At 34.3% G+C, this 27,567-nt stretch overlaps 1 protein-coding gene across 4 annotated transcripts in view; it reads left to right on the top strand.

The window, feature by feature from the left end:
- ARHGAP5 (Rho GTPase activating protein 5) overlaps positions 1-24,780 on the top strand; it is a 79,923-nt gene extending 55,143 nt beyond the window's left edge. For all 4 annotated transcript variants that reach the window (XM_053594224.1, XM_053594221.1, XM_053594223.1 and 1 more), the window contains exons 4-7: positions 10,552-10,629; positions 14,293-14,424; positions 17,018-17,123; positions 21,210-24,780. In XM_053594224.1, the coding sequence (XP_053450199.1) occupies positions 10,552-10,629; positions 14,293-14,424; positions 17,018-17,123; positions 21,210-21,537 (644 nt within the window). In that variant the 3' untranslated portion in view covers positions 21,538-24,780. The remainder of the gene's footprint in view (positions 1-10,551; positions 10,630-14,292; positions 14,425-17,017; positions 17,124-21,209) is intronic.
- Positions 24,781-27,567: the final 2,787 nt, after the last annotated feature.

Raw genomic sequence — 27,567 nt, 5'->3', positions numbered from 1 at the left:
TTTGTATCCAATTGGCCAGCCTATGCCTCTTTAAAGGAGAGTTCAAACTATTCACATTAATTGAGAGAATTGATCGCTGTGGCAGAGTTTTGGTCATCTTGTTTTTTAGAAGTCCAGAGGTTAATTTTATGCCTCTCACCTTTGTGGAAGTGAGACTTAGATCTTTAATTTCTGGGTAGGATTACTTTGGTGGTGTACCCTCCTGTTGATTGTTATGAAGAATGGATCTGAGTATTTTCTGTAGAGCGGGTCAAGTCATAGCGAATTTCCTCAGCTTGTGGATGTCAGTGAAGTATTTGATTTCTCTATCACAAATGAAACTCAGTTTAGCAGGGTATAGGATCCTGGGCTGGAAATTGTTTAGTTTTAGAAAGTTGAAGGTCTATGAACATCGTTTTCTGGCTTGGAAAGTTTTGGTTAAAAGATCTGCAGTCATCCTTATACTTTTCCCTTTGTAAGTAATACTGTTCTTACTCCTAACTGCTTGCTGAAGTTTCTCTTCATATTAACATTGGCAAAATTAATTACAATGTGTCTAGGAGATGCTTTGTTTGGATTGAGTTGTGCTGGGGTTCTGAAACTACTATCTGAATTTCTGTGTCTCTTACAGTACTTGGGAATTCTCTGCCATAATGTCTAGGAGCAGAGAATTTGTGCCTTTGGGACCATCCTCTTCTCCTTCAGGAATCCCTATAATTCAGATATTTGATTTCTTGGAATGATCCCATAACTCTCTCAGGGAATATTCTGTTCTTTTTCTTCATTTTTCTGTCTTTGAATGCTTGAGATAGCTCAAAAGTCTTGTCTTCTTTATGTAAGATTCTTTCTTCACACTGCTCAATTCTGTTTCTGAGGGACTGTACTGTATTTTGAAGCTCCTCAAATACCTTTTTCGATTCCTTAAGCTCTGCTATGTCTTTCCTCATTATGTCTATATCCTTGGTCCATATCCATATCCAGCCCAATTCATTAATTTCTTGAGACAACTTCTGAACTATTTTTTGGTTCTCTGTTTTCCATCTTTTCCTCTATTCCAGTTATCTTATTTGCCATCCATATTCTAAATTCTATTTCTGACATTTTAGCTATTTCTCTGGATGGAATTCTCTGTTGTATTTTCTTTGACGTCCCCAGGAGGTGTTGATCTGCTCCGATTTTTCATGTTGCCAGAGTTCTTTAGCTGATTTCTCCTCATGAGTATTTTCAGCTTCTTCCTTTTCCTCTTTTTTAATATGTTAATTATACCTTTTTAATTGAATTGATAGGTTGTCCCTAATGCATCCACTTCTCATTGCAGTGCCACCAGTGCACTAACAATGGCAGACAAATGGTGAATGGCTCCAGGGGAATAAAAATCAATAGGCAGTACTGGCCCAGAGTTACAATCAGAGTCGCTCTGCCCGTGTTGGCTCTGCCCACCAAATCAAGCTCACAAAGCTGCCCTGCTGACAATGCTGCCCCCAGAGTTCAGGAGAGATGCTTATGCCCTGGGCACTATCCAGCCAATCGAGTGCAAGGACTGCAGCTCTGTGGACAGCATTGGACCAGAGCTCAAACAAAGTTGCTCAGATACTAGACCCTGCCTGCCTAGTCAAGCTCAGGGGGCTGCTGCTCGCTGGGGGCACAGGTCTAAAGTTCAGATAGGAGTCACTGAGGCACCAGGCACAGCCCACCCAATTGAGCTCAGAGAGCTTCCACCCAGTGGTGAATGTTAATCCAAAGTTTAGTCCACAACAACTTAAACCCTGGCCCCACCAGCCCAATTGTGAGCTCAGAGAGCCTCCACCCAGTGGAGAGTGCTAATCCAAAATTCAGTCCAAAGTAGTTTAAACCTTGGCCCTGCCCACCCATTTGGGCTCAGAAAGCCCTGCCTGGTGGAGGCCAGAGGTCCAAAGTTTAGTTCAAAGTCACTTGAACTCCAGCCCCACCCACCCAATTGAGCTCAGAGAGCCCTGACTGGTGGAGGCCAGAGATCCAAAGTTCAGTCCAGAGTTGCTTAAACCTCGGCCCCACCCTCCCGGTCGAGCTTAGAGAACCTTGCCTGGTGGAGGCCAGAGGTCCAAAGTTATTTAGATCCTGTCTGCCTATCTAGTCAAGCTCAGAGAACCATGCCTGGTGGAGGGGGCAGGTCCAAAGTTCAGTCACAAGTCAAAGTCATTTAACTGGCCCTGCCCACTCAATGGAGCTCAGAAGTTATCCTGAAAATCAGAAAACAGCTGCCTGAGTATTCCTGAAGAGCTGGAGATGGGCAGTTCACCCTTTCCCCACCAATGCTTGGACTGCCATGCTACTGTTGTCACACTGAAGCTTGCTGGCCAACAGACTTCTCCAGGTTCTTAGTGAGCTGGTCAAACACTGGGAACTCTGTAGGGGGCAGTCCTTCTGGCAACAATGTGTCTAGGAGATGCTTTGTTTGGATTGAGTTGTGCTGGAGTTCTGAAACTATCTTCTTTATGCTGGTGGATGCAGGAAGGGCCATCTTGGTGCTCAGGATTGCAAGAAAAATATTTGGTCTTTTGTGCCAGGCACAATGGGGCCTAGACTTAGTGGTGAGACCTCAGTAATGGAGGAGGACTGAGACTTAGCAACTGTTCTCCTGTAAGATAAGGTGAGGAGACTTTTGAACTCGATTCGCTGGCTGGTCACCCACCACGGAACTCCCATTTGTGGGGAGGGGTTTCTCTTCCTCTGGGAGCTGGGCTTGTTTGTACTTGTTGTTTTTCTTCCACTTTCTTGTTTCTGCCACTTGGTTCAGTCTGGGTGATGCATACCTCACGCCATCCTCTCAGTGCAGAGCTCCTCTCCTTTGGCTTCCAGCCACTTCACTCCAATATCTCTTCCTTTGGGCACAAGCCTCTGGCAAAAGCTGCTTCTAGTCAGTTGTCTTCCCACAATTCAATAACCATAGTTTTTTTAAAGAAAGCAACTGACTATTTCATTATAGTAGAAAGTACAGATAAGTTCATAAGGAATGTAACTGTCACCTGTGATTTAACAACCATGAGATTTTTTTCTAGATTTACACAGTATATAATACATACTTAAAAATATATAATTTTTTGAAAGGGGAAAAATTAAACTTAAATGTTCTATAATATTTTTAATACCTGAGTGACTTTTTCCCATGTAATAAGACACTGATCTTTGGAGTTACTTTTTCTGGCTTATTTAACATGTTCTGACCTGTTATATTCTAACATGTTAATAATTCTTGTTTATTCAAGAATTTCCCCTATATCTGAAAGTCAGTCTCAAAAACATTTCAGTATTTTTGGCAGTTATCTTTTTATGTGTGCCTTTATATACTTGTATTTTTATTTTCTAGGAAAAATATCTAGATATAAAATTGCTCTGTCCAGCAGAGAGAAGAAACCATCCACGCACATAAAACAAATGAGAGGAATTTCAAAAGCATGTCTATTATATATCGAATGGAACAAACTAATGATCCTAGCTGGCTTATGGTGTGACCTTGAAGAAGTCACTTCACTTTTCTAAGCTTACTTCCTTACCTTTAACAAGGCTTCTTATTAGTTGGAATGAAAATGATACATGTAATGTTTACTGTGTGAACTTTTAATCATTATATATCATGAAAGTAGCAAAATGAAATAAACTGGAAATCTAGCTAATAGTTCAGTGGCTGGAAAGTTGTGAGACATTCTAAGTTCAATAAACTGAAGTTGTAAATATGTATATATATATAATGTGTATATGTGTGTGTGTATATATATATATCTCACACACTATGGAATTTTTTAAAAACTTGTTTGTGATAGATTGAGAAAAGAAAATACTGCCTTTAGTCTTTTGCATCTTGTAATGACTTTGTGCCTGAAACGTCAAGTACCACTGCTAAAAATTCCTGTTTCATTGATGTTATTTCATCCCAACCAGCTTTTATTTTATTTTAATTAAATCATAGCTGTGTACATTAATGCGATCATGGGGCACCAGACACTGGCTTTATATACCATTTGACACATTTTCATCACACTGGTTAACATAGCCTTCCTGGCATTTTCTTAGTTATTGTATTAAGACATTTATATTCTACATTTACTAAGTTTCGCATGTACCCTTGTAAGATGCACCGTAGGTGTAATCCCACCAGTAACCCTCCCTCGCCTCCCTCTCCCCCTTCCCCATATTCTTAGGTTATAACTGGATTATAGCTTTCATATGAAAGCCATAAATTAGTTTCATAGTAGGGCTGACTACATTGGATACTTTTTCTTTCATTCTTGAGATACTTTACTAAGAAGAATATGTTCCTCTTACTTTACCTCTTTTATGTTTACATGGATGGAGCTGGAACATATTCTTCTTAGTAAAGTATCCCAACCAGCTTTTTAGAGTGTGAGAAATCTCATTTCACTTAGCTTGAGTGGTGTTCCTTTAGTAACACATCATTAAATATAGCACAAGCATATTTACTTCAGCCATTGTTTTAAAACTAAAAATAACTGACCTCTTGAACTATATACTACGTAGTATCAGGAACAGTATGTTTTATATCACACATGGTGTTCTAATACGTGGCACATAGTGGGCATTTAAAGATCATTAAATTCTGTTTCAAATCCAAGCATACCATTATATGTCTCTTCATGTTCTTGTCTCTTTTGCCTTTACATATATCTTTAAGTAGCTTCAATAATTCATAGTCTCCTATTTAATGTTGATGTCATTTATCCATATCTGATTTATATTTGCCTTTAGGCCTGGGCCATCATTCAGTTATAAAAATGACTCCCAGATCGTTGTTTCTCACACCTCGAATACTTCCTGTATTCCTAACTGCATACTAAACATTTCCACTTGATGTTATGTCTTGGACTTAATGAGATTAAAATGTAATTCATCTTCCCCTAAACCTCTTTTCTCTTGATTTTCATTTTTCTTATAATACCATTTGCATTATTCCAGTTGCTGAGCTCAGATATCTTAATTATCTGACTTCTTTTTCACCTATTGTGCCCACATTCCATTAATTGCTAATTCTTGCTCATTCTTAGCAAGATTTGTCTTACATGTTTTACAGGATTACTACCACATTAAGATCTATAAAATCACATTTATATTATTCCTTCCATCCTTTTGCCTCCTCACTCTCAATGTTTCTCCCAGTTTAAAATGCTGGTTGCCTAGAAAGAAAATACCTAGATTTCATAGCCCAGGAATTGAGGCTTTCTTTGTCTAAATTATTTTGGTCATGAGTCGACAGAAATGCAAAAAATGTCTTTATATGAAATGAAGGAAGTCCTACTGAAGCAGGCTAGAACCAGGCAATGTTCTCTCAGTTTCTTTGTCATTCTTTTCTCTCTCTTGACTCATCTTGTCTGTCCATAGGTACCAGTTTTAACCATATGGTAAGCAAACCTGATACCTCTGGATCCCAATTCCAAATTTCCAGAAGAGTGAATCTGATAAGTCTAGCCTAGTTGACAATGTCTAATTATTTAATTTTACTTGCCAAATAAATAAATAACAGAGTGGCTAGTTACTTCTTAATTTTACTTGCCAAATAAATAAAATAATTCTGGGTGGCACCTGTGGCTCAGTGAGTAGGGTGCCGGCCCCATATACCGAGGGTAGCGGGTTCAAACCCGGCCTTGGCCAAACTGCAACCAAAAAATAGCCAGGTGTTGTGGCGGACGCCTGTAGTCCCAGCTGCTCGGGAGGCTGAGGCAAGAGAATCGTATAAGCCCAAAAACTTGGAGGTTGCTGTGAGCCATGTCACGTCATGGCACTCTACCGAGGGCGGTAAAGTGAGACTGTCTCTACAAAAAAAATAATAATAATAATTCTGATTGTTGTAGAATATGTTTTACTCCGTTGAAGTGTGTATTGCATGGTGCAGTTTTCTTAAAATATGATTTCTACCATTTAAGCATATGCTTCCTTCTGTGGTGCTTATATCAATCAAGCAGTAAGAATATACACTTAATTCAGTAGTATCTGGCTTCAGTAATATTTTATACTATTCGTGGGTTTTTCATTCATGTGGGCTTTTAAATTTCTTTTTGTGATATAACATTCATACAACATGAAGTTCATTTTAAAATGTACAATTTGGGGCGGCGCCTGTGGCTCAGTGAGCAGGGCGCTGGCCCCATATACCAAGGGTGGTGGGTTCAAACCCAGCCCCGGCCAAACTGCAACAAAAAAATAGCCAGGCATTGTGGCGGGCGCCTGTAGTCCCAGCTACTCAGGAGGCTGAGGCAAGAGAATCGCCTAAGCCCAGGAGTTGGAGGTTGCTGTGAGCTGTGTGACGCCACGGCACTCTATGGAGGGCAATAAAGTGAAACTCTGTGTCTACAAAAAAAAAAAAAAATGTACAATTTGGTGGCATTTAATACATTCACAATGTTGTGTAACCACCACCTCTGTTTAGTTCTAAAACATTTCATCACTCCCAAAGGAAACACTGTATCCACTAAGCATTCACTCCTCATTCTCCTCACAGTCCTGGCAACTGCCAGTCTGGTTTCTCTCTGTGGATTTGCTTTATGATTTTGTAGTAAGCTTTAAATTAGAAAGCGTTTAATTCTTCAACTTGGTCTGCTTTTTCAGGATTCCTTTGGCTATGGGGTTCCCATTCAGTATGAAGTTGAGGACCTACTTTTCCATTTCTGCAAAAACAGTCAATTAGCTTTTGGTAGAGATTACATTGAATTTGTAGATTAGGTTGAGTAGTATTGTCATCTTAAAAATATTTATTCTTCCAGTTGACAAACACAGGATATCTTTTATTTATTTAGGTTTCCTTTGGTTTCTTTCAGGACTGTTTTGTAGTTGTACCTTCTTAGTCAAATTTATTCCTAGGTATTTTATTCTTTTAAATGCTATTGTGAGTGGAATTGTTTTTAACTTCATCTTCATATTATTCATTGCTGGGGCATAAAAATACAACTGATTTATGTGTATTGATCTTGTATTCTACAACTTTACTGAAATTTGTGTATTAACTCTTAGTATGTTTGTGTATTCTTCGAGTATTCTTCTTTAATGTCATGTTATCTGCAAATAGAGATTATTTTATTCCTTTCCAATATAGATACCTTTTATTTATTTTGAGTTCCTTAAAGTTAGCCTAAATTTAAAATGAGATCTCTTTTAATTTAGATTTTTTCATTTTCACAACTGCAGATTTCTCTATAAACACTGCTTTTGCTGCATCCCATAGGTTTTAATGTATTTCTTTTTATTCACCTCAAAGTATTTTCTAATTTTTTTTGTAATTTCTTCTTTGATTTATTGGGTGCTTAAGAGTGTGTTCTTTAATTTTCACATATTTGTGAATTTTCCTCTTGTTACTGATTTCCAGTTTCATTGCTTTGTGATCAAAAATCATACTCTGTATTATTTCAGACCTTTAAATTTTATTGAGACTTGTTTTGTGGCCTAACATATGACCTATCCTACAGAATGCTACCTGTGCACTTGAAGAGGTTGTATATATTTTTTTAATTATTTAAGACCTTTATTAACAGGTGCTTGTGGTTTGTTGACTTCTTTAAAAAAAAATCTAGTTGTAAACTTTTATAACAAATTATAAATGAAGTTCTTAAAAATCTCAGCTTGACTAGATAGACACAAAACAATTTGAAAACGTTTAAAGGCATATTGGGAAAAACCAGGCTTTTACCAAAATCATGTTTGTTATTACCAAAAAAGCCATTTTTAGGTAAAAATAACAAAAACTCCATCTGTATAGATAATGCAGTTTGTTCTGGATATCTGGTCTGCGGGCAAAAGGCAAACACTTAAGGTCTTCAACTCCAATCTTTGTTCATTTCTTATTGCTGGAATTTCATACTCATTTCTTCTTGTTGGATGACTAAACCAGATGATGGTAGAAATGGTATGCCCCGTTCCTACTAGGCCAGAGATCTTCTAGTCAGTGGCCTGAGGGTTGGGGACCACAGCTTTTTAGCTGTCTATGAGTTTTTAAAAACAGTTGATATTTAAAGTCTTTGTCTAGTAAGTGCAATGGTTTGGGCTTCCTCTTAGACAGTTCCTATTAATTTCTTTTTTGTTTTTCTGCAATGAACCATACTTTCTTGTTTCTTTGCATGCTTCATAATTTCTTATTGAAAATAAGATGTTTTGAGTATAATAATATGGCAACTCTGGGACTAGATTCTTTCCCCTCTTTAGGATTTGTTTTTGCTGTTTGTTGGTTGATTGCTTATTTAATGACTTCTCCAAATATTTTTGTAAAGTTGGGATTCTTTGTCATTTGTTGTCACTGAAGTCTTTGTTCCATTATTTTAGTGGTTACCTAGTGATTTATTTCCCTAAATTCATGGAACAACAAGGGAAAAAAGTAATTTTTAATAAGTCTTCCTTGAGGGAGCCTCCAAACACAATTCTTTGGGAATAAGGTCATGTTTCTCCTTCTGGCACTTGTAATCTGCACCCTGAATGGTGGCTATTATCCTCATGACTGTGACCAATCAGGGGTGTGGATAATGGTATGTAGGTAATGTAATGCTATTTTCTTTACCAAGATTTCTTTTGGTATTTTTTAAGCTAAATCCCAGAGTTCTGCAAAAGTTGATTCTGACCCTTTTTGGCAGCCCATTTGTCACTTTTGTGGGGAGACTGAGCCCTGAAATTCCCTTTTTTACCACTTTGGGTAATATCACTCCCTCTGGATGAACTTACCTAATTTGTGGGTTATTTACTCACCTTGTTTCTTTATAGCCTTTTATAATCTATTTTATGATCTAAATAATTACTTCATCCTGAAGGTATAAAGAAATAAGCAGGGAAACTTTAATTTTAAATCTGTTAGCAAATCAAATAGAACTTAGACCATTTTATAATTTCAGATATTAGTAATACTGTGCTTAACCCATAATACTTGATGGTTAATGGCCATTTCTAATGAAAGGGAAAAAATGATGATACTTAGTCAAAAGGTAGTATTTATAGAGATAGATATTTAATCCCTTTATTGCTTAGCAGTCCAGGATAAATACTTCAGGTAATTTAAGTCTTAATTAAAACTTGGATAACATATTATACATCTGAGTAATCTAGTTGGTATTTTTGTTTTTTCAAGTCATTAGGTTATTAATAAGCAAAAGGAAAGATTTTAGCATGGATGATTAAGTACTTTAAAATCTTCATTTAACATAATATTAAACGTTTTTCACTATGAAAGAGTTTCTCAGCCTCAGCATTATTGACATTTGAAACTATTTAATTCTTTGCTGTTAGAGGGTGTTCCATGTATTGTAGGATGTACAGCAGCATCCCTTGCCTCTACCTATAAGATGACAGTAGCTCTCCCTCCTCCAGTTTTGCCAACGAAAAAGATATCTAGACATTGCCAAGTATTCCTTGAGGTACAATATGCCTCCAACTTAGAATCATTTCCCTGTGTAAAAACCCTTGAGGTTAGAAAGGCACTTCTGTGACTTTTAAGAAATTTGCTTCCGGGTAGAAGAATGTGTTTCACACTAGTACAATGTAGAAAGTATTAAATTAATAAGTGGCAATAGAACTATACATAAAGTGCTAGGGGAGTTCAAAGGAAGAAGAAATCGCTTCAAATCAGGGATAGCAGGGAAGGTATCAGGAAGAAATGTTTTAACTGGGCTATATAGACGAGGACAGTTGATTCACAAAATTAGGACAGATTTATCTAGAGTATATAGTTCATGTTATAGATAGCATACAAAAGTAATGTAAATGAGAAAAGTGGAAGAAAAAAGCTGAGAAAGTGCATTGGAGCTGGAGCTCAGAATGCAGTTTCACGTTATTAAATCAGTTGGTTCTTATAAGGCTGCATCTTTTCCAGTCCTTTCACAGAAAGAACGGCCCTTAGTTTATTTGTTTATTTTTTATTTATTTATTTTTTTTAGTATTTTTTTAATTAATTAATTTATTTATTTGCAGTTCTTGGCTGGGGCTCCGTTTGAACCCGCCACCTCCGGCATATGGGGCCTGCACCCTACTCCTTTGAGCCACAGGCGCCACCTAGTTTTGTTAGTTTGGGGAGGTTTTTTGTTTGTTTTGTTTTTTGCATTTGCTCATTGGTGTTTCTGACTTACAGGCCCCTCCATTGCCCAGTTAGGATCTATAAGAACTCCCAACGTCACCACCCCGCAAAAAACAAGCGAGGGAACTTAACTGTTACGTCCTTTTCAAAATTTCAAGATAGTTATTAACTGGTCTATCTTTTCTCTACTATTCAGAGGCTTCTTACATTTGTTTTTCATATGTTGTGTTCAGTGTTTTTAGCTCTGTCAAATGGGAGGAATGAGGAAAAATATATCTACTCATCTTTTTTAAAAAAATTTATCCTGAACCAGATTCTCTGAAGTCTACTCATTTTGTCTAGAATTGAATCCCTTAATGGTTTAAAATAGCAAGTAGTTCCTTAAGAACTTAGTCATTAAAAATGCTTGAAAAATATTTTATTCATAAAAATATTTTGTCACCATATTTTTGTAAGTAAATTGTATATAAGATTGAGTACATTCTTTGTAATATATAAATGTTTATAAAAGCATGTATATTTCTTTATTCTTTTAGGGTTATGTACTGAAGGACTGTACCGTGTTAGTGGGAACAAAACTGATCAAGACAATATTCAGAAACAATTTGATCAAGGTAAGATAATTACGTACAATAAAATAATTGTTTTGTTGTTTTCTTTATTAGAAGTTCGTGGTAAGAAGATTATCATTTGAAAACTTCCAAAGGATATAGATATTGGGGGGAGAGAGTTTTGAAGTGGGATTAGAAATACTAAATAGAATAGATAACCACAGAAAAAGTGCTGGAGAGCTAGACAAAATCTATTGTCTTTATACTGGCCATTGAAAACTTTGAGCTTTGGAGTTGAGGAGCCAGGTACTAAGGAATTTTAAAAGGAAGTAAGTGATATGAAACTTGTAAAATATACTTTCACTAAAAGAAAAGTTTGAAAAGAACAGTTAAGAGGCAATTGGGTCAAGAAAGCAGTCTTATATATGTTTTTAATGTAAGTGTGAAAGCAGAAAAGGAGCCAGGATAAAGAAAGAAGGTACTACAAAAGCAGGCATTCAGTATTGAAGGAGAGTCCTTTGTAGATCCAGAAGGAAAAGAATGTAGTAGGGTAAGTTTTGTTTTTTAAATAATGAGAAACTGGCCAGAAGCCTTGGCTCATGCTTGTAATCCTAGCATTCTAGGAGGCCAAGGCACGTGGATTGCTTGAGCTCAGTTCAAGACCATCCTAAGCCAGAGCAAGACACCATCTTTAAAAATAGCCAGGTGTAGTGGCAGGCACCACTAGTCCCAGCTACTTAGGAGGCTGAAGCAAGGGAATCACTTAGCCCCAGTGTTTGAGGTTGCTGTGAGCTATGATATGATGGTACTCTACCAAGGGCAACAAAGTAAGACTCTGTCTCAAAAAAAGAAAAGAAATAACGAGAAACTATTTCTTAATCTGAGACTACAGGAAATAGTATAAGATAAATACTTTTGAGATAAAATTAGATAATTTAAAAATAGATAATATATTGTCAGTTTCTTCCCGTATTTCATATTCCTAATCCAATAAACTATCTCACAAATAAGACTAACTGAATCTGTATAAATCTGTCATCAGAATTAGAAAAGTAATAAATTGACTTATGGGGGATCATCATTTTGTAAATCAAAGACTACTTATATAAAAGTTTTGTTCACAGTGTTGGGATAACCTGTAAGAGTTAACTGAATTTTTTGTTCAGATTATATTCTATATTCAGAGATTTAAATTTTAAAAATGAAAACTGTAAGTATTAGGGGGAAAAAATGAGTGACTATTTTTATGGTATTAGAATATGGAAAAGCCTAAACTTGATATGAAACCTAGAAAGCATGAACAAGATGGTAGACTGGATTACCTAAAAATCTATAATCTGTACAAGTATGTGGGTAAGTAAAACATGAATAAAATTAGGAGACAAACTATAATCTTGGGGAGGGTGTGATATATCATGCCAGATTAAATAATTTATGTCACAGAGAGTAACCAATAAATACCTGAAAATGGTTAGCCACTGTCAGTGATAAAGAAATAAAGATTAAAACAAAAAGGTTGTTTTGATCTGTTATCAGAATGAAAAAGAGTATTGATAGGATATAGTTACACTTCGTACACTTGGTACACTATTCATTGGGGGTGCCGTTTTAAGGGCAGTTTTTGAATATCTATTAAAATTCAGCTATCTTTGCTAGAAGCATATGAAGATAAACTTACAAGGGCATTTGCTGCAGCTTTGTTTGTGGGGTTTTGGTTTTTGTTTTTTTTTAATGTTGCAGGGGAACCACCTATGTGTTTTAATAAATACGATGAATACCAAGTAGCAATGTAAAATAATAAAGATTGTGTTTGTTGGAGTAGCAGAATGTTACTTGTTGGGGCAGGGTATGTATGCATGTGTATGCTTATTCCTAAAGAGTATTGTATAGTCTAGAATTAAATATTATTTGATTTAAATGTTACAGAAATTGTTTAGACTTTATAATATTAAATTGACAGAATTTCCCTTCCAATTATAAATGGAGGGTTGTAGTTCTTGAATTTGACTTCTTGGCTTTGTTTTCTGGTCTTGCCATTTTCTTTGTGCCCCAGAAAAGTTAATCTTTCTCAATCTCAATTTTTTCATCTCTAGAATGGAATAACTACAAGGATAATTAAATAATGCATACGAAGTGTTTTCTGTGTCAGGCACCATAGTACATGTTAATTGGTAGCTGCTATTATAAGGAATGTAGCCTAAACATGCAAGTGTTTCTGAAAGCATTTTCATGATTTTTTAAATGAAATAAACCTAAATGTTCAGTAATAGAATTGTTCAATCTTAGGGAAATATTATGTAACCATTAAAATTGTTTATATGGGGCAAAATGTTTAACATTTGGAGATTCTGGGTTAAGGATATTATGTTAAGTTCTTAGTATCATTCTTGCAACTTTCCTGCAAATTTCAAATTACATTATTAAATGTCACCTGGCCAAAACCAAAATATTCTTAAACATTGTTTGTGAAATTTTAATATTCTTAAATAATTCCTTAAAGTGAAATCTAGTATAAATTGTATTGATGATTTGGCTTTTTATTTACTTAATGAGCAGAAAAAAGCTGAAAGGGAACGTAATGTAAACAGTGATTCTTTCTAGGATGATGGGAACGGTACCTTTTTCTTTTTGCTGAAAAATATTTTTACATTGAAGTGAGTTACTAATATCAAATGAACTTTATGATATCCCCTTAGTATGTTCATATTTGTTCTATAAATTGGAGCTTCGTGGTAACTATTTAAACTGTTTCATGTAAAAATTTTAATTATGATGTTAAAAGATTCAAATTAGAATTTATGGAGGATAAGTATCCCTTATCCAAAATTCTTGGGAATCAGAAGTGTTTTTGATTTTGGATTTTTTGTTTTTCATATTTTGGAATATTTGTTTTGTGCTTAACCAGTTAAGTATTTCAGATATGAGATGTTCCAATGAGCATGTCCTTTAAATGTCATGTTTGCACTCAGAAAGTTTTAGATTTTGGAGCATTTTGAATTTCAGATATTTAGATTTGAGATACTCAACCTATATGCTTAAATATGCATAAAAGATATTTTAATCTTTCTATTTCCTTATGGCTTCTCATTTTTATTTTTATTTAAAACATTTTTTTTTAAACAGTCTTAATTCTGTCACCCTGGGTAGAGTACCATGGTGTTATAGCTCACAGCAACCTCAAATTCTTAGGCTTAAGCAATCCTTGTGCTCAGCTTTCCCAGTAACTCGGCCTACAGCCATGAGCCACAACACTCAGCTAGTTTTTTCTGTTTTTAGTAGAGACAGTGTCTCACTCATGCTCTGGTTGTTCTTGAACTCCTGAGCTCAAGCAGTCTACTCACCTCGGCTTCCCAGAGTGCTAGGGTTACAGCCATGGGTCACCGTGCCTAGCCTTAGAATAATTTTTTTAGAGACAAATCTCACTATTTTGCCCATGCTTGACTCAAACTCCTGTGTTCAAATGATCCTCTCGATTCAGTCTCCTGTGTAGCTAGGACTATTGGTGCATACCATCATGCCTAGCTCTTATGACACTTTCTAAATGTAAAAGATAGATACTAGTAAAGTTCTTAAATACACTATTAAAGCCTAACAGCGTTTTTAATTGTAGCAGTGGTTCTTGTTTTCCCTGACCTGTGTAGTTCAGGGAAAGTAGCTAATGAGAAGACTTAAATTTATATTCAAACTCTTCTTATATAAAGTAAAATCTTTAATTTTGTCTTATAGATCATAACATTAATCTAGTATCAATGGAAGTGACAGTAAATGCTGTAGCTGGAGCTCTTAAAGCTTTCTTTGCAGATCTGCCGGATCCTTTAATTCCATATTCTCTTCATCCAGAGCTATTGGAAGCAGCAAGTAAGTATAAACCTCTTTTTCCATGAGAGGGATGATAATGGCACTTTTTGAATATTGATTCCTGAGTATTAAAATCCATCGTGCACTAGAAAAAGTAGCTAATAAAAAGTTAGCTTCTTAGAACTCTTTCTTAGAAGTATTTTCCTGTAAATTAAAATAAAGTCAGAATCTTTGGAGATGGCCCTTGAAAATATTCAGTTTTAGCTAGCCTCCAGGTGACATAAATGCTCCTAAAACTTTAAAGATTATTGTACTAGGAGTTTGAAGTTTGTGTTTTTTAATTCAAACTTAAAGGCATTTTGAGAAAATTAAGTAAAGCCTTCAAACAAAGTATCTGTAATGTACTTCGGTGAAGTATTAACCTATGGGTGATCTGCACACATGTCCATATAAAGTTTTCTAAGTCAAAGAAGTGTATTTAGGCCTTGTCTTACCTGTTTTGTTTTGCTATGACAGAAGACCATAGGCTGGGCAATTTTAAATAAATTATAAAGTGATTTGGCTCAGCTCCTGTAGCTCAATGGTTAGGATGAACCTGGCCCAGGCTGCTAAACAACAGTGACAATTACAATAAAAAAATAGCCAGGCGCCTGTAGTCCCAGCTACTTGAGAAGCTAAGGCAAGAGAATTGCTTAAGCCCAAGAGTTTGAGGTTGCTGTGAGCTATGGCACCACTGCACTCTACCTAGGGTGACATACTGAGACTCTGTCTTTTTTTTTTTTTTTTTTTTGTGGTTTTTGGCCGGGGCTAGGTTTGAACCCGCCACCTCCGGCATATGGGACCAGCGCCCTACTCCTTGAGCCACAGGCGCCGCCCCTGAGACTGTCTTTAAAAAAAAAAAAAAAATTATAAAGTGAATTATAGTTCTGGAGGCTGAGAAGCCCAAGGTAAAGGGCCCCACATCTGGTGAGGGCCTTCTTGCTAAATCACCACATATACTAGAAGGTAGAGGGCAAGAAAGAACATGCTAGACACAGTAAGTGGGTTGAACTCATCCTTTTATCAGGAACCCACTCCTACAGTAATTAATCCACTACCAAAGCATTAATCCATCATTTCTTAAAGGTCCCACTTCTCAATATTGTTGCATTGGGGATTAAGTTTTCTTTTTTTTCTTTTTTTTTAATTGTTGGGGATTCATTGAGGGTACAATAAGCCAGGTTACCCTGATTGCAATTGTTAGGTAAAGTCCCTCTTGCAATCATGTCTTGCGGGATTAAGTTTTCAACACCTGAACTTTGGGGGGCATTTTGAATCCATAGCAGACATACTGTAAGTGACTTTTGGTAAAAGTAAGGCAAGAACTTGGGTGCTTAATATTTATTCCTACTTCGGCATCATTTGTTCATACGTTTTCAGTAAACAAATACTCATTTATCTGGAAAAATGAATCCTAAGGTCTATTTCAGCATCAGTTAACCTAGTTCTTCATTCACATTGTTTTTCAATGGCAAAAATTAATGTATTTTCTAAATATTTCTCTTTAATATTTCCTTCTGGTTATAAGTCTTCAGGTTTTTTAAGTGAGACGACTACTTTATAGTTTTTATTATGTTAAAGTTCTCAATTAATTTTTTGAATAAACTCTTTAGAATATTGTCACAGGCTATTGTTGCCTTATGCATGCTTCATATGTAAACTGGGAAAATGGGTGAATTGATAGCTTAGTTTTTCTGATTTCTTGACCCTAAACCGTAGCTCCAGAACTTCTCTACTAAGGGAATACTTGAGGTAATATGTAACAAATGGGAATTTGTTGGTACTTGGTTATACATGTGTTATACTACCATAATGATGTGGTAGGCACATTAGCCTTAAAAATGAAAAGAGGAAGAGCAAGAAAGTACTGTCTAATCTCCCGTTTATTGTAGGACTGTGTTTCCATTATCTTGTTTCATAATTACATAGGTTTGGGAGTAACTATGTTAAATACTTATAATGTCTACAGAGGAAATTTTTGTTAAGCAGAGTACAAGTAATTGTAGTGGGGACAAACCTCTGGCCCAAGGGCCATATTCAGCCTGTCACCAGTTTTTAAGCTGAGAATAGTGTTTACATCAAAAAGAAAATTTCATAGTACATTAAAAGTACATGAAATTCAAATTTCAAAAAGTTTCATTGGAATACAGCTACACTCATTTGTTACATATTGTAACTTTTGTGCTACAATCTGGGGTTGAGTAATTGTACCCACAAAACCTGAAATATTTATTGTCTATTGCATACATATTAAGAGTCTAACAGATTTATTAGTAATTAATTCTAAATGAATATCTAGTTATAGAAATTGTGTAAGTAAATTGCTGATAAGCCATTTCACATTTTACCAGTGCTGAGTCACTTGGATCTCAATAATTAGCTTTACTTGTGAAAAGGTTATAAGTAATAAATGATGTTACAGAAATAGGCAGTGTTAGTTGAAGTTATTTTTTAATCTAAATAATTTAGTAAGTTCTTTAGAACAGTTTTTAAATTTGTTCTAATAAGCTTCTACTATATTCTCAATTGTCTTTTAGTAAGAATGGCAGGAAGTTATCAAATAATTTTAAATGTGTGAATTTAACACAGATTCTTCACCACTTTAATTTTACAGAAATCCCAGATAAAACGGAACGTCTTCATATCTTGAAAGAAATTGTTAAGAAATTTCATCCTGTAAACTATGATGTATTCAGATATGTGATAACACATCTAAACAGGTATTTTTATTTTATTGGGGTTTTTTGCAAAGAAAATACACATTTTAAACGTGTAAACTTTAAAAATTGGGTAACTATAAGACAGGAAAAGGGACTCAAACATATGGTTCAGTTTTTATTCTCTAACATATTTTCTAGTTAATAAATGGCACATTTTATGGCTATAATTCAGGTCTTAAAGAGGTTCAATTTGTTTTTTCTACCACTTTGATATTGTTGTATATCTTGTTTATATTGTTTTGATATATCCATATAGTGAAATTTTATCACAAATGTTGTGTTACTACCTACCCTGTTTGTTACCTAAAATGTAGGGCACTATTCCTTGTCTTAATACCTAAAGTACAATAAGTTCAAGTTTATGCTTTGTTTTCTAAGATACTCTTCCCAACCATTTATTAAGTGAAAAGCAATATTAATGATTAAAAGCTCCAATTATGGAATCAAATAGGCTTTGGTTTAAAATATTGCTAGTTGTGACCTTGGGGCAAATTACTCATCCTTGCTAAATCTTGATTTTCTTAATCTTATTCTCATGAAAATGAGAATAGTAACACCTCACAAAGTTATTCTGAGAACTGAATGGAATTATTAATATTTGTATTAATTTTTTCAAAAGTCTACTCTTTTATAACCTTTCTACTGGCATTTTAATGAACTATAGTTTTTTTAACTAATAAAATCAAGGCCCAACCAAGTACATTTCAGTTTATACTTTTTAGAAGAAATATTAACCAATGTTTAAAGTTTTGTTGCTTTCAATGCAGTATAAAATTATATTAACATTTCTTACAACCCTTTCTCGAATCTCCTTCCCTTATGCAAAATATGGTAGTATATTACTGCAATTTCTTTTTTTGAAAAGTACAATACCCTATGAATGGTTGGGAGTGTGGTAACAGATATGTTTAGTATTCTATAAGAGACCTTATCCAATATATGGCGTGTAGGGATAGTTTGTGAACATACTATCATCTGGCTGGAAGAAAAATTTGGCTTCATTAAAGAGAGTAGAAGGGGGCAGAGGATGTTCAAAGAGTCGGTGCTGGCTCACCATTAGAATTCTTTTTCTTTTTTTTTTAATTTCAGATTAATATGAGGGTACAAATGTGTTTGTACATTATAGTGTTTGCATTTGTTAGGTAAAGTACCTGTTGTAGTTGTGTCCCACACCCAGATGATGTGCCAGATACCCTTACATTGTGCCCATTAGGTGGGAGCACATCAATCTTCCCTGCCCCAGCTTGAATTGAATTGAGTTTTTCTCTTGTGTGGATGTTATTAGTTCGTCTACTGGCTTCATATTAGAATACATTAGATACTTGCTCTTCCATTCTTGTGATCCTTTACTAAGAAGAATACGTTTCTATTCCATCCAGGTTCATCAGAATTATTTTAAATAATTAGCGTGTTTCAGAACCATTTGGCTCTGGTGTTACAACAAATAACACAGCCAAAAGTACATTTGATGCATTGAGGAACAGCAAAGAGGCCTGTGTGATTTGGAACAAAGTGAATGAGCATAGGAAGAGATAAGATCAGAAATGATTGCTTTTTGACTCTTCTTGGCCTTTTGGCTAAGGTCAAGTATAGAAAGGATTGCTTCTTGATGAAGCTACTGAAAAGGGGGAAAAGATCAGAAAGGAAAGAGGGATAGATGTCCTATCATATAGGACAGTACTATTAAGACTGATCTATTAACTAACCTTAGTCTTCAAAATGTCTAACTGAAAGGTGGTTGCTTCAAAATGTAAGTCTCATCATTAAGCCCACTATTGAGTTCAGCTAACATGTTTGTGGTTCTGTAGCAGAGGATAGATGGAGATGCTACCTTAATGGAAGAAACATTGTATGATTTACACTCTGTATAGGAATCTGCTGGAGTAATAGAGGAGTAATAGTATAAGGTTCTGTGTGTGCCAGCTATTCTAAATAGTCACGCATTGCATGGAGTTTACCTTCTGGTATAGGAGAGAAACAAAGAAATGCGTAATGGATGATGGATGGATTGTAGGAATTGCAAAAATTAACCTATGGAGTTATAGTTTGGTTATATTTCCTTTTACTCCATATCCAATGAATGTCAAATCAATTTTTTCTCCTAATTCTTCTGCCACTGCTTTATTTAGTTTCTTTATTGTTTCTCATTTAGGGACCTCTGATTTTGTTGTAATTGAGCTCTTTCTCTGCCAACTTTTCCTCCTGATCCTTCCTTGATCCTGTCGCCAAAAGATTGTTCTAAAAGATCTTTCTGTAAACATCGCTGCTGATTAAATAGCATCTGTTTCCTTAGAATCAAATCCAAACTGTTTGACCTGAGTGCCTCTAACTTCTACAGTAACTTTTACATTTCTTTTCCTTTTTCACTGCCCACCAAATAAACTACTATATTAAACTAATACCGGTTAACCAAAAGTTACTGCCTTGCAATCTAATCTATTTTAACTATCCCTTCAGGAGGTTCAGAGATACACTAAAGAACCAGTTTTGACTGAATTCCTCTCCCATTCACCATTCTTCCCATGCTCATCCCCCTTGATTCAACTCAAACATTACCTCTTGCAGGAGGTATACCTGGCCGTCCTCATCTCTAACTGATATAGTATTTTGCCTTTTGTGTTTTTTGACTCTTCAGTTAGGCCTGATGCCAATGCTTTTATGTCCTTCAACTTTATAGGTATTTCCAGAAACTTATTAGCACTTACTACTGCATAGACACCAAACTGGCCCTAGTAGCTACCTACCATTTTTTAACAAAACATCAATTTTGAATATTTTAATTTAGTCTTTTTTAACAAATTGTAATGACTCTTACCACAGAATACATGTTTTCAGGCCACGTATTTTACTGCAGATGAGCAACTTCTGTGGTTTTTTGGGTTTTTTGTTTTTGTTTTTGTTTTTTGAGATGTTCTTGTTCACATATTTCTGGACTATTTCTTTGTGTGTGAAATGAGAAGGAGTTGAATAAACTCCTAATTTAATAATTTGGAGATGGAATTCAAGATTTGTCTCTTACATTTCTTGCTTATTGAAGCAAGAATGGTGTAAATTTTTTCTCACATATTTAAAGGACTAGATGCAAATCTGTTAATGTATGACCATTTATAAATTATTGTTAAAATGTAAGAATTTTGAAGATACAATGTGTTGTTATGAACTAAAAATTGTCTTTTAAATGAAATTCATGTACAAGATACTTAAAGTTTAAAATGATTGTTTTATGGAATACTAAAAACTAATTTTTTTGAAGGTTAAAAAGAGATGTCATATTGGCATACCATAGTTAGACTACTATGAGAAATGAAAAGACGAAAGTTGGATATGCAATTACTATTTCCTATTTCTGTTTCCAGAAACTCATTAAACCTTTTTTTTTCATATGAATTAAGTATGTTTCCTTATGTAAAGCTGTAAACTCCAGGGCGCAACTTCCATTCTCATAAGAAATGGATTTTTACTGTTATTTCCTATTTACAATGTTCAGTAGTTGGCCCTCTGTATTCACATATTCCACATCCACTGATTCAACCAACCATGGATCAAAGATACTCAGAGAAATTAAAAACAATTTTAATAATGCACATTTGAGAACTACAGTTATGCTTTATTTCACTTAGCATTTGCATTATGTTAGATACAAGTAATTCAGAAATGATTTAAAGTATATAGGATGATATGCATAAATTATATGCATATCCTATACCAGTGGTTCTCAACCTTCCTAAGGCCTCCTATAATGCTATGACCCTTTAATACTGTTCCTCATGTTGTGGTGACCCCCAACCATAAAATTATTTTCATTGCTACTTCATAAATGTAATTTTGCTACTGTTATGAATTGTAATGTAAATATCTGTTATGCAGGATGTATTTTCATTGTTACAAAGGGGTCGTGACTCACAGATTGAGAACCGCTATACCATTTTATATAAAAGGCCTTGAGCATCCTTGGATTTGGTTTCTTCAGGGATCCTGGAACCAATCCCCATGCAAAGCAAGGGATGACTAGATGAATGTAGAATGCGCAATAAAGATGTAATGAGTTTTGATTTTTCTAAGTTTTTTTTCCTTTCATAATTTCAGGGTTAGTCAGCAAAATAAAATCAACCTAATGACAGCAGACAACTTATCCATCTGTTTTTGGCCAACATTGATGAGACCTGATTTTGAAAATCGAGAGTTTCTGTCTACCACTAAGATTCATCAATCTGTTGTTGAAACATTCATTCAGCAGTGTCAGTTTTTCTTTTACAATGGAGAAATTGTAGAAACCACGAACATTGTGGCTCCTCCACCACCTTCAAACCCAGGACAGCTGGTGGAACCAATGGTACCACTTCAGTTACCACCACCATTGCAACCTCAGCTGATACAACCACAATTACAGACGGATCCTCTTGGTATCATATGAGTAGAAAGTGATTGCAGACAGCCTGGAATTGAACAAAAGGCAAATATAGACATGCATGTTTCAGGGTTCAGTAGTATACTTCATGTTTCATACAGATAATTCACATTCAAAATGACATTTTCTCTTTGAAGTATATGGTATTCCTTATTCACTTACATTGCAAATCTAAGACCATGTGACAAGCATGATTGGAGAGGTTTAATTTTTATAACAAAAATAGCTATAAAAATCAAAATTGCTGCTGCATGAAACCTTATTGCAATCAGTATATCATTCCTGTGGCATTTTCTGTCACATTATATTGTGAATACAATTTTTCTATAGAAATTAAATGATTTAAAAACTCACATATATAATTAATGCTTTTCAGCCTGCTTTTTGGCTGGTTTTGTTATTTGATGTGCTAATTTGGGCAACTTAATTTACATTCTAGCAGTCAATATGGCTAACTAAAAGCCCAGTTGAGTATTTTATAATTTTAGGTTACTTATGCCATGCTTGGGATGTTGTTTGAAAGAAAAAAATACACTTAACATATTTCACATTTTTTCACCTTCATCTTTATTTTTAAGTAAAACCTGTGGATGATTTGATGATGGACAGATGAATCTATTTCATTTACACACATAACAAGGACATGCTTGTAGCTAAAGTGAGTTGATAAAGTGCTAAGGATAGTTGTTGCCATCTCATTTCTTTATGATACATAATGAAATAAACATTTTGTATACTGTTAATTCTGTAAACAGATGCATGTTTAAAAGATCTATGATGGTCTTGTAATCTTAATCTAATATATTTTAGATATTTTAATTTTTTCCCTCTTAGGGAATACATTTAGTATAGTGTAGAAAAAACTTCATGACATTTTCATATAAGGTTCTATAACTTTTCATACATAAACATGAAATTTGTTGTAGAAAATTCTTTAAACCAAACGTTTTAATCTAGGACTTCAATTTAATCTATTCCTTGAATCTATTTTTATGTGGCCCTGAAAAATATATATCCCCAAAATCCATTGCTAATATAGCAATAAAAATACTTCGGGTACTGACAGACTCTTTGAAGTGTGTATATTACAAACTTGTATTCATATTCTTTTCTCTGATATGTTGTACTGAAATCCAAAATGGTTTTTGTACCATTTTTAAGTCAATATTTTCCTTTGATGTTGGTACCAGAGTTGCTATATAAATGCTGCTTTTCGGGGTAAACATTTTACTAGTGAAGACATAATCAGAACACTAAAATATGGATAAAAATGTCAGAATAGGTGGCACAGGTAAATTTTATTATGCTTTATTCAAAATTCTTTCATTATCAAACATGCCACTTTTTTCTGGAAAGGAAAAGAATGGTTTGTTTTCCACTGCTAGGTTATATTTTGTATAGTAAAGAAAAAATTCTTTGGTCAATGTTGTAATCTTCATTCATACTGCAATTTTAAGGTTATCTTATGTGTATAGTAAATAGATGATTTTGAGATTCAAGGCTCCTCAGAGTTTGATTTGCTCCATTTTTTCCTAAAATAAATGTTATCTTTCCCAACTGTTATGTCCTAGGTATTGTACTTCCAATTTTAAACTTCTAAACCAAGATGTCGACATGAACCAGGCTGCTGTTGAAGTACATGTATATTATAAATTATCTTATTTGTGTTATACTCTTACATGTTATCTTTTCTAAGAAAACAAAGTCCCTATTATTCCTATTGCAAAGCACACAGGAAATAAGAAAGTACAGTAATTTAAAAAAAAATAATCCGGTAAATGTAGTATTCTTAACTTGTTCTATATTACCTATTGTCTATATAGCTTTAATTTATAGCTGTCAGTTTAACATTGGCATGTCTGGCAAAGAAAATTAAACTTTAAGAGTTTTATAACTGTTTCTAGGTTGCTAAAGAATTTATTTTTCTACTATATATGGTATAGACAAAGCATCAAACTATGTACAGGAAGAAAAGCCTGATTATTTCTATTGGCAGTAGGCTGAAAAGAGAATTTTCAGAACTGTTTGTGTCTTCAGTTCATTCTGTCATAACTTTGCTGTTGTAATATGTGAATCTCAGCTTATTTAAGCTATTCTCTTTTATACTGTGTTAATTTAATGTTCACCTGCATTTAGTACCATTTTTGTTATTATAACTAGCATTTACCGTTTTTCACATTAACCATCTTGTATCTTCCCCCAAATTTAGCTCCACTTTTTAATGCATCCTATCTTTGATTTGACACACTTCATAGTGAGCCATTTATATATTCTACATTTGGTTCAATTGACGAGTAGGTTACAGTTATTGAAAATTAAAGTATGGTTTAAAGCTCAGTCTGTTACACTGAATTGATTGTGTTTGTTTTTACAAAGGGTTTAAATGTTTTTAAATATTAGAAAAGTAATTCTAAGAACAGAATAATGTTATTAAACTTTTCTGGTAAGTTACTGGAAAGTTTTCACTGTTTAGGAACATATCATGAGAGTTTTGAAAGGAGTAAAAGAATAGTAGATAGTCACATACTTATGGGTAAACAAGACATTAAGTTTTACAATATTGGATAAAATTCCGTCTATACATGTCCCTATTGTTTCATTTAAGGTTTAGCTCTTATAGTTGTTAGAACATTGAATTTAACAGGATCTAGATTAGTAATATAATGAAGTATAGTGATACTGTTTCAAACTTGGAATAGACTTAAGAAGTCAAATTCTATTCAGCAGACACTTAAATATACAACTAATTTAAGAAAAAAATTCCAGACACACTTTTTTTCTGCTCAAAATGGTATTTGTTGGTAGTGCTTTTTCCCCCTAACATTTATGATGTAAATACTGTAGGTAACAACAATCTAAGTTAGCCAAAAAGCAGCTTTTATTTTCCATACTGTATGTAAATAATGTAGACTTGGGTTTTTCTGTTTGTTTGAGGTACTGGAATCTTAATTTCTAATATCTCTTAGATAAAAACAAAAGGGAACAATTGGAATAAGAATTTAGGCCTTAGCTTCCATGGTGATTTTTAGTTTTTTATACAGTAATAATTGTGATGCTATTTGTCAACTGGATATAAATATATATATATATATATAATTTTTTAAAGTTAAAAGTGCTTTGTTTCTTTGTTTATAATTAATGTAATTTTGTGCTTCACCCACAGGATGCTGCAGTAAATTAAATATTAGTGAAGCTTCTGATGTATAAAGAATGCTATGAATAAAACATTAAGAAGCTGTGTGATTTTAAGTTAAAGTTGCTTCCATTTTTACCACATTGTTGGTAAAAATCAGCTAACTTTTTTCGAGTTTAATGTGAAAAATAACTTAAATTTATATCAGTCTATTGAAAATTTTATTAGGGAGATGTATTATTGAGCTTCCATTGCACCATGAAAGAAGATCCAAAATTCATTCTGGATGCAAATAGATGAAAATTGGATTTTTAAAATGGTTGGGAAAAACAGTGCACAGATTTCTGAGACTCAGACGTTACATCTGAGTTTTGAGATTTGTCTAGACATTGTCTTTAGCCACTGGAAATATTTTGAAGCCTATTGTACTTATAGCAGAGCTGCTAACATCAAAGAATATATTTTTGTTTTCTCTTCATGGTTTGTGAATAGTAAGCCAAACTTTATAGGTGTTATGTTGTCAGATTATATGGATCTGGTGAGGTCTGTTTGACTTGAATCTTTGTGTAAATAACTTTATTCTTAGGCTAAACAGTTTCTGATTTGTTTCAGTATATATAAAACATGTTTAATTTTTTTTTTTTAATTGTACTGAAACTCTTGAAGTTCTTAGCCTTTTTGGTATATCAGAGATCTGAAAATAAAATTTAATAAGGGAAGGGACTACTCTTCAGAATCATTTTCTTATGGTAGTGTGTGTACTTGAAAAGACTGTACAAACAATATCATTTCATGTTCCAGCATCCAGTCATTTGATGTGATCTAAGTAGCATGGTCTTTTTAAACTGGTTGAAATCTGATCAGTGAACTTCAGGAATTTATACCATTAGTTACACCTCATCATTCCTATCTGCATAACCCCATATTTTCCTCCACTAGTTTTATTTCTTTATAAGGAGGAAAAGGGGTAGAGACCCACAGAATCTCATATTCGCATCTTAAATTGTATGATGATTGTTTTTCAGGGAAATTTTGCAGACAGTAAGAATGATTTTGAAAAGCTACTCAATGATAGTCAAATTTTAGATATCACCAAATACATAAAATTATAAACCTTAGAAATGAATGAGGTGCTGGCAGTTCTGGTTTAGTCATGTTTACCTATAGTTAGGAATACTAAGACTTGCAATATATGCACTTTGTGAATAGCTATCAAAGAATTTACAGAGAAACAACTTAAAACTTAATTTATTCTCACAGTGCAGATTTTCTGTTCAGTTTTATTTCTCTCAAATGGTAAAAGTTATTGTGAGCAATTTAATGATGTCCTAATAGTTTTCTTAATATTTAGTTAAGATTTTCTTAGTGTTTTAACATTTTTTCAGATTTATTTTTACATTAAATTTTATTTGAACATGTGAATGGGTTTAACAATTGACCTATTTATTTATTCGTTGCTTTGCTAATTCATCCAGATTCATTTTAGTTCTGTATCTGTATTTGCTCACCAGATCATTGTCTTGTGACCTTGAACTGTGAATGTTTTGTCCTAATGATTTAATATTTTCTAGGTACTTTGATTTCTTGAAACATTTTACCAGCTTTAAATTTGGGGCTTTAAGTTTTTTTTTCTCCTGATTCTTAGTATTTCATTTTGACCAAATAAATGTCTGTTAGGTGATCAAAGAAGCAGAGTTATATTTAATTCTCTAAAATGATCAGTAAAATCAGAAGCAAAACACACTATTCTATTCTGTTTGTGTAGCACTTGGGTTATTTTTAAATGTATAGGTGAAAGGATAAGAAAATACCTAGCTATCTTGGCTCAGCACCTGTACCTCAAGCAGCTAAGTTGCCAGCCACATACACCAGAGCTGGTGGGTCCGAATCCAGCCCGGGCCTGCCAAACAGCAATGACAACTACATCCAAAAAATTGCCGGCTGTTGTGGCAGGTGCCTGTAGTCCTAGCTACGTGGGAGGCCAAGGCAAGAGAATCACTTAAGCCCAGGAGTTGGAGATTGCTGTGATCAGTGATGCCATGGCATCTACCCAGGGTGACAGGTTGAAGCTTTGTCTCAAAAAAAAAGAAAAAGAAAATACCTAGCTATCTAGGAGAACATAGTCTTTAGATAATTCTCTCGTATTTACTTGGAAGTTTCATTTCGTGGTTTTTCAGTTGTTAAGAATTAAAGTCGGGGTGGCGCCTGTGGCTCAAGGAGTAGGGCGCCGGTCCCATATGCCGGAGGTGGTGGGTTCAAACCCATCCCCGGCCAAAAAAAAAAAAAAAAGAATTAAAGACATAGCTGCTCAATGTTTTTTGGTTTGTAGTATTTGATGTGAGGGAAACCATTACCAGCAGCGTACTTTTGAAATACAAACTAAAATCTGCTTTATCCAATACTTACAAAATTTCTATTGTGTTGTTACTTTAAAATCTATTTAAATTTAATATTATTTTTATGCATTTTTCTGAGAAAAGACAGTAAATTTCTTAGGCTTTGCAGGGCCATATGATCTCTGTGGCACTTCTCAACTCTGCTGTTGTAGTGCACAAATAGCCATAAACAATATAGAAATAAAGGAGCCTGACTGTGTTCCAATAAAGTTGTGTTTACAGAAAACAAGCAGTGGACCAGATTTGGCCCACAGACTATAGTTGGTTGATCTCTGGCATTGATTGTTAGTAAAATTAAATCCTCCAATTTTTATTTGTGTGGAATAATTTATGCTAGCTTTATTCAAAATAATACAGGTTGGAGTAGTTTTACAAAGGATAATAATTCTCTATATCTATCACCCTTTTTCCCAAAGAACATTATCTTTTTCAGTTTATTTAGTAATAATAAGGGGAACTATGTAAAATCATTCTTTTTTTATTACCTTATTAAAACAGTACATCTAG

This window comes from Nycticebus coucang, chromosome 6 (assembly GCF_027406575.1).
Source record: "Nycticebus coucang isolate mNycCou1 chromosome 6, mNycCou1.pri, whole genome shotgun sequence".
NCBI lineage: Eukaryota > Metazoa > Chordata > Mammalia > Primates > Lorisidae > Nycticebus > Nycticebus coucang.
This window is presented reverse-complemented; position numbering and strand designations above follow the sequence as displayed.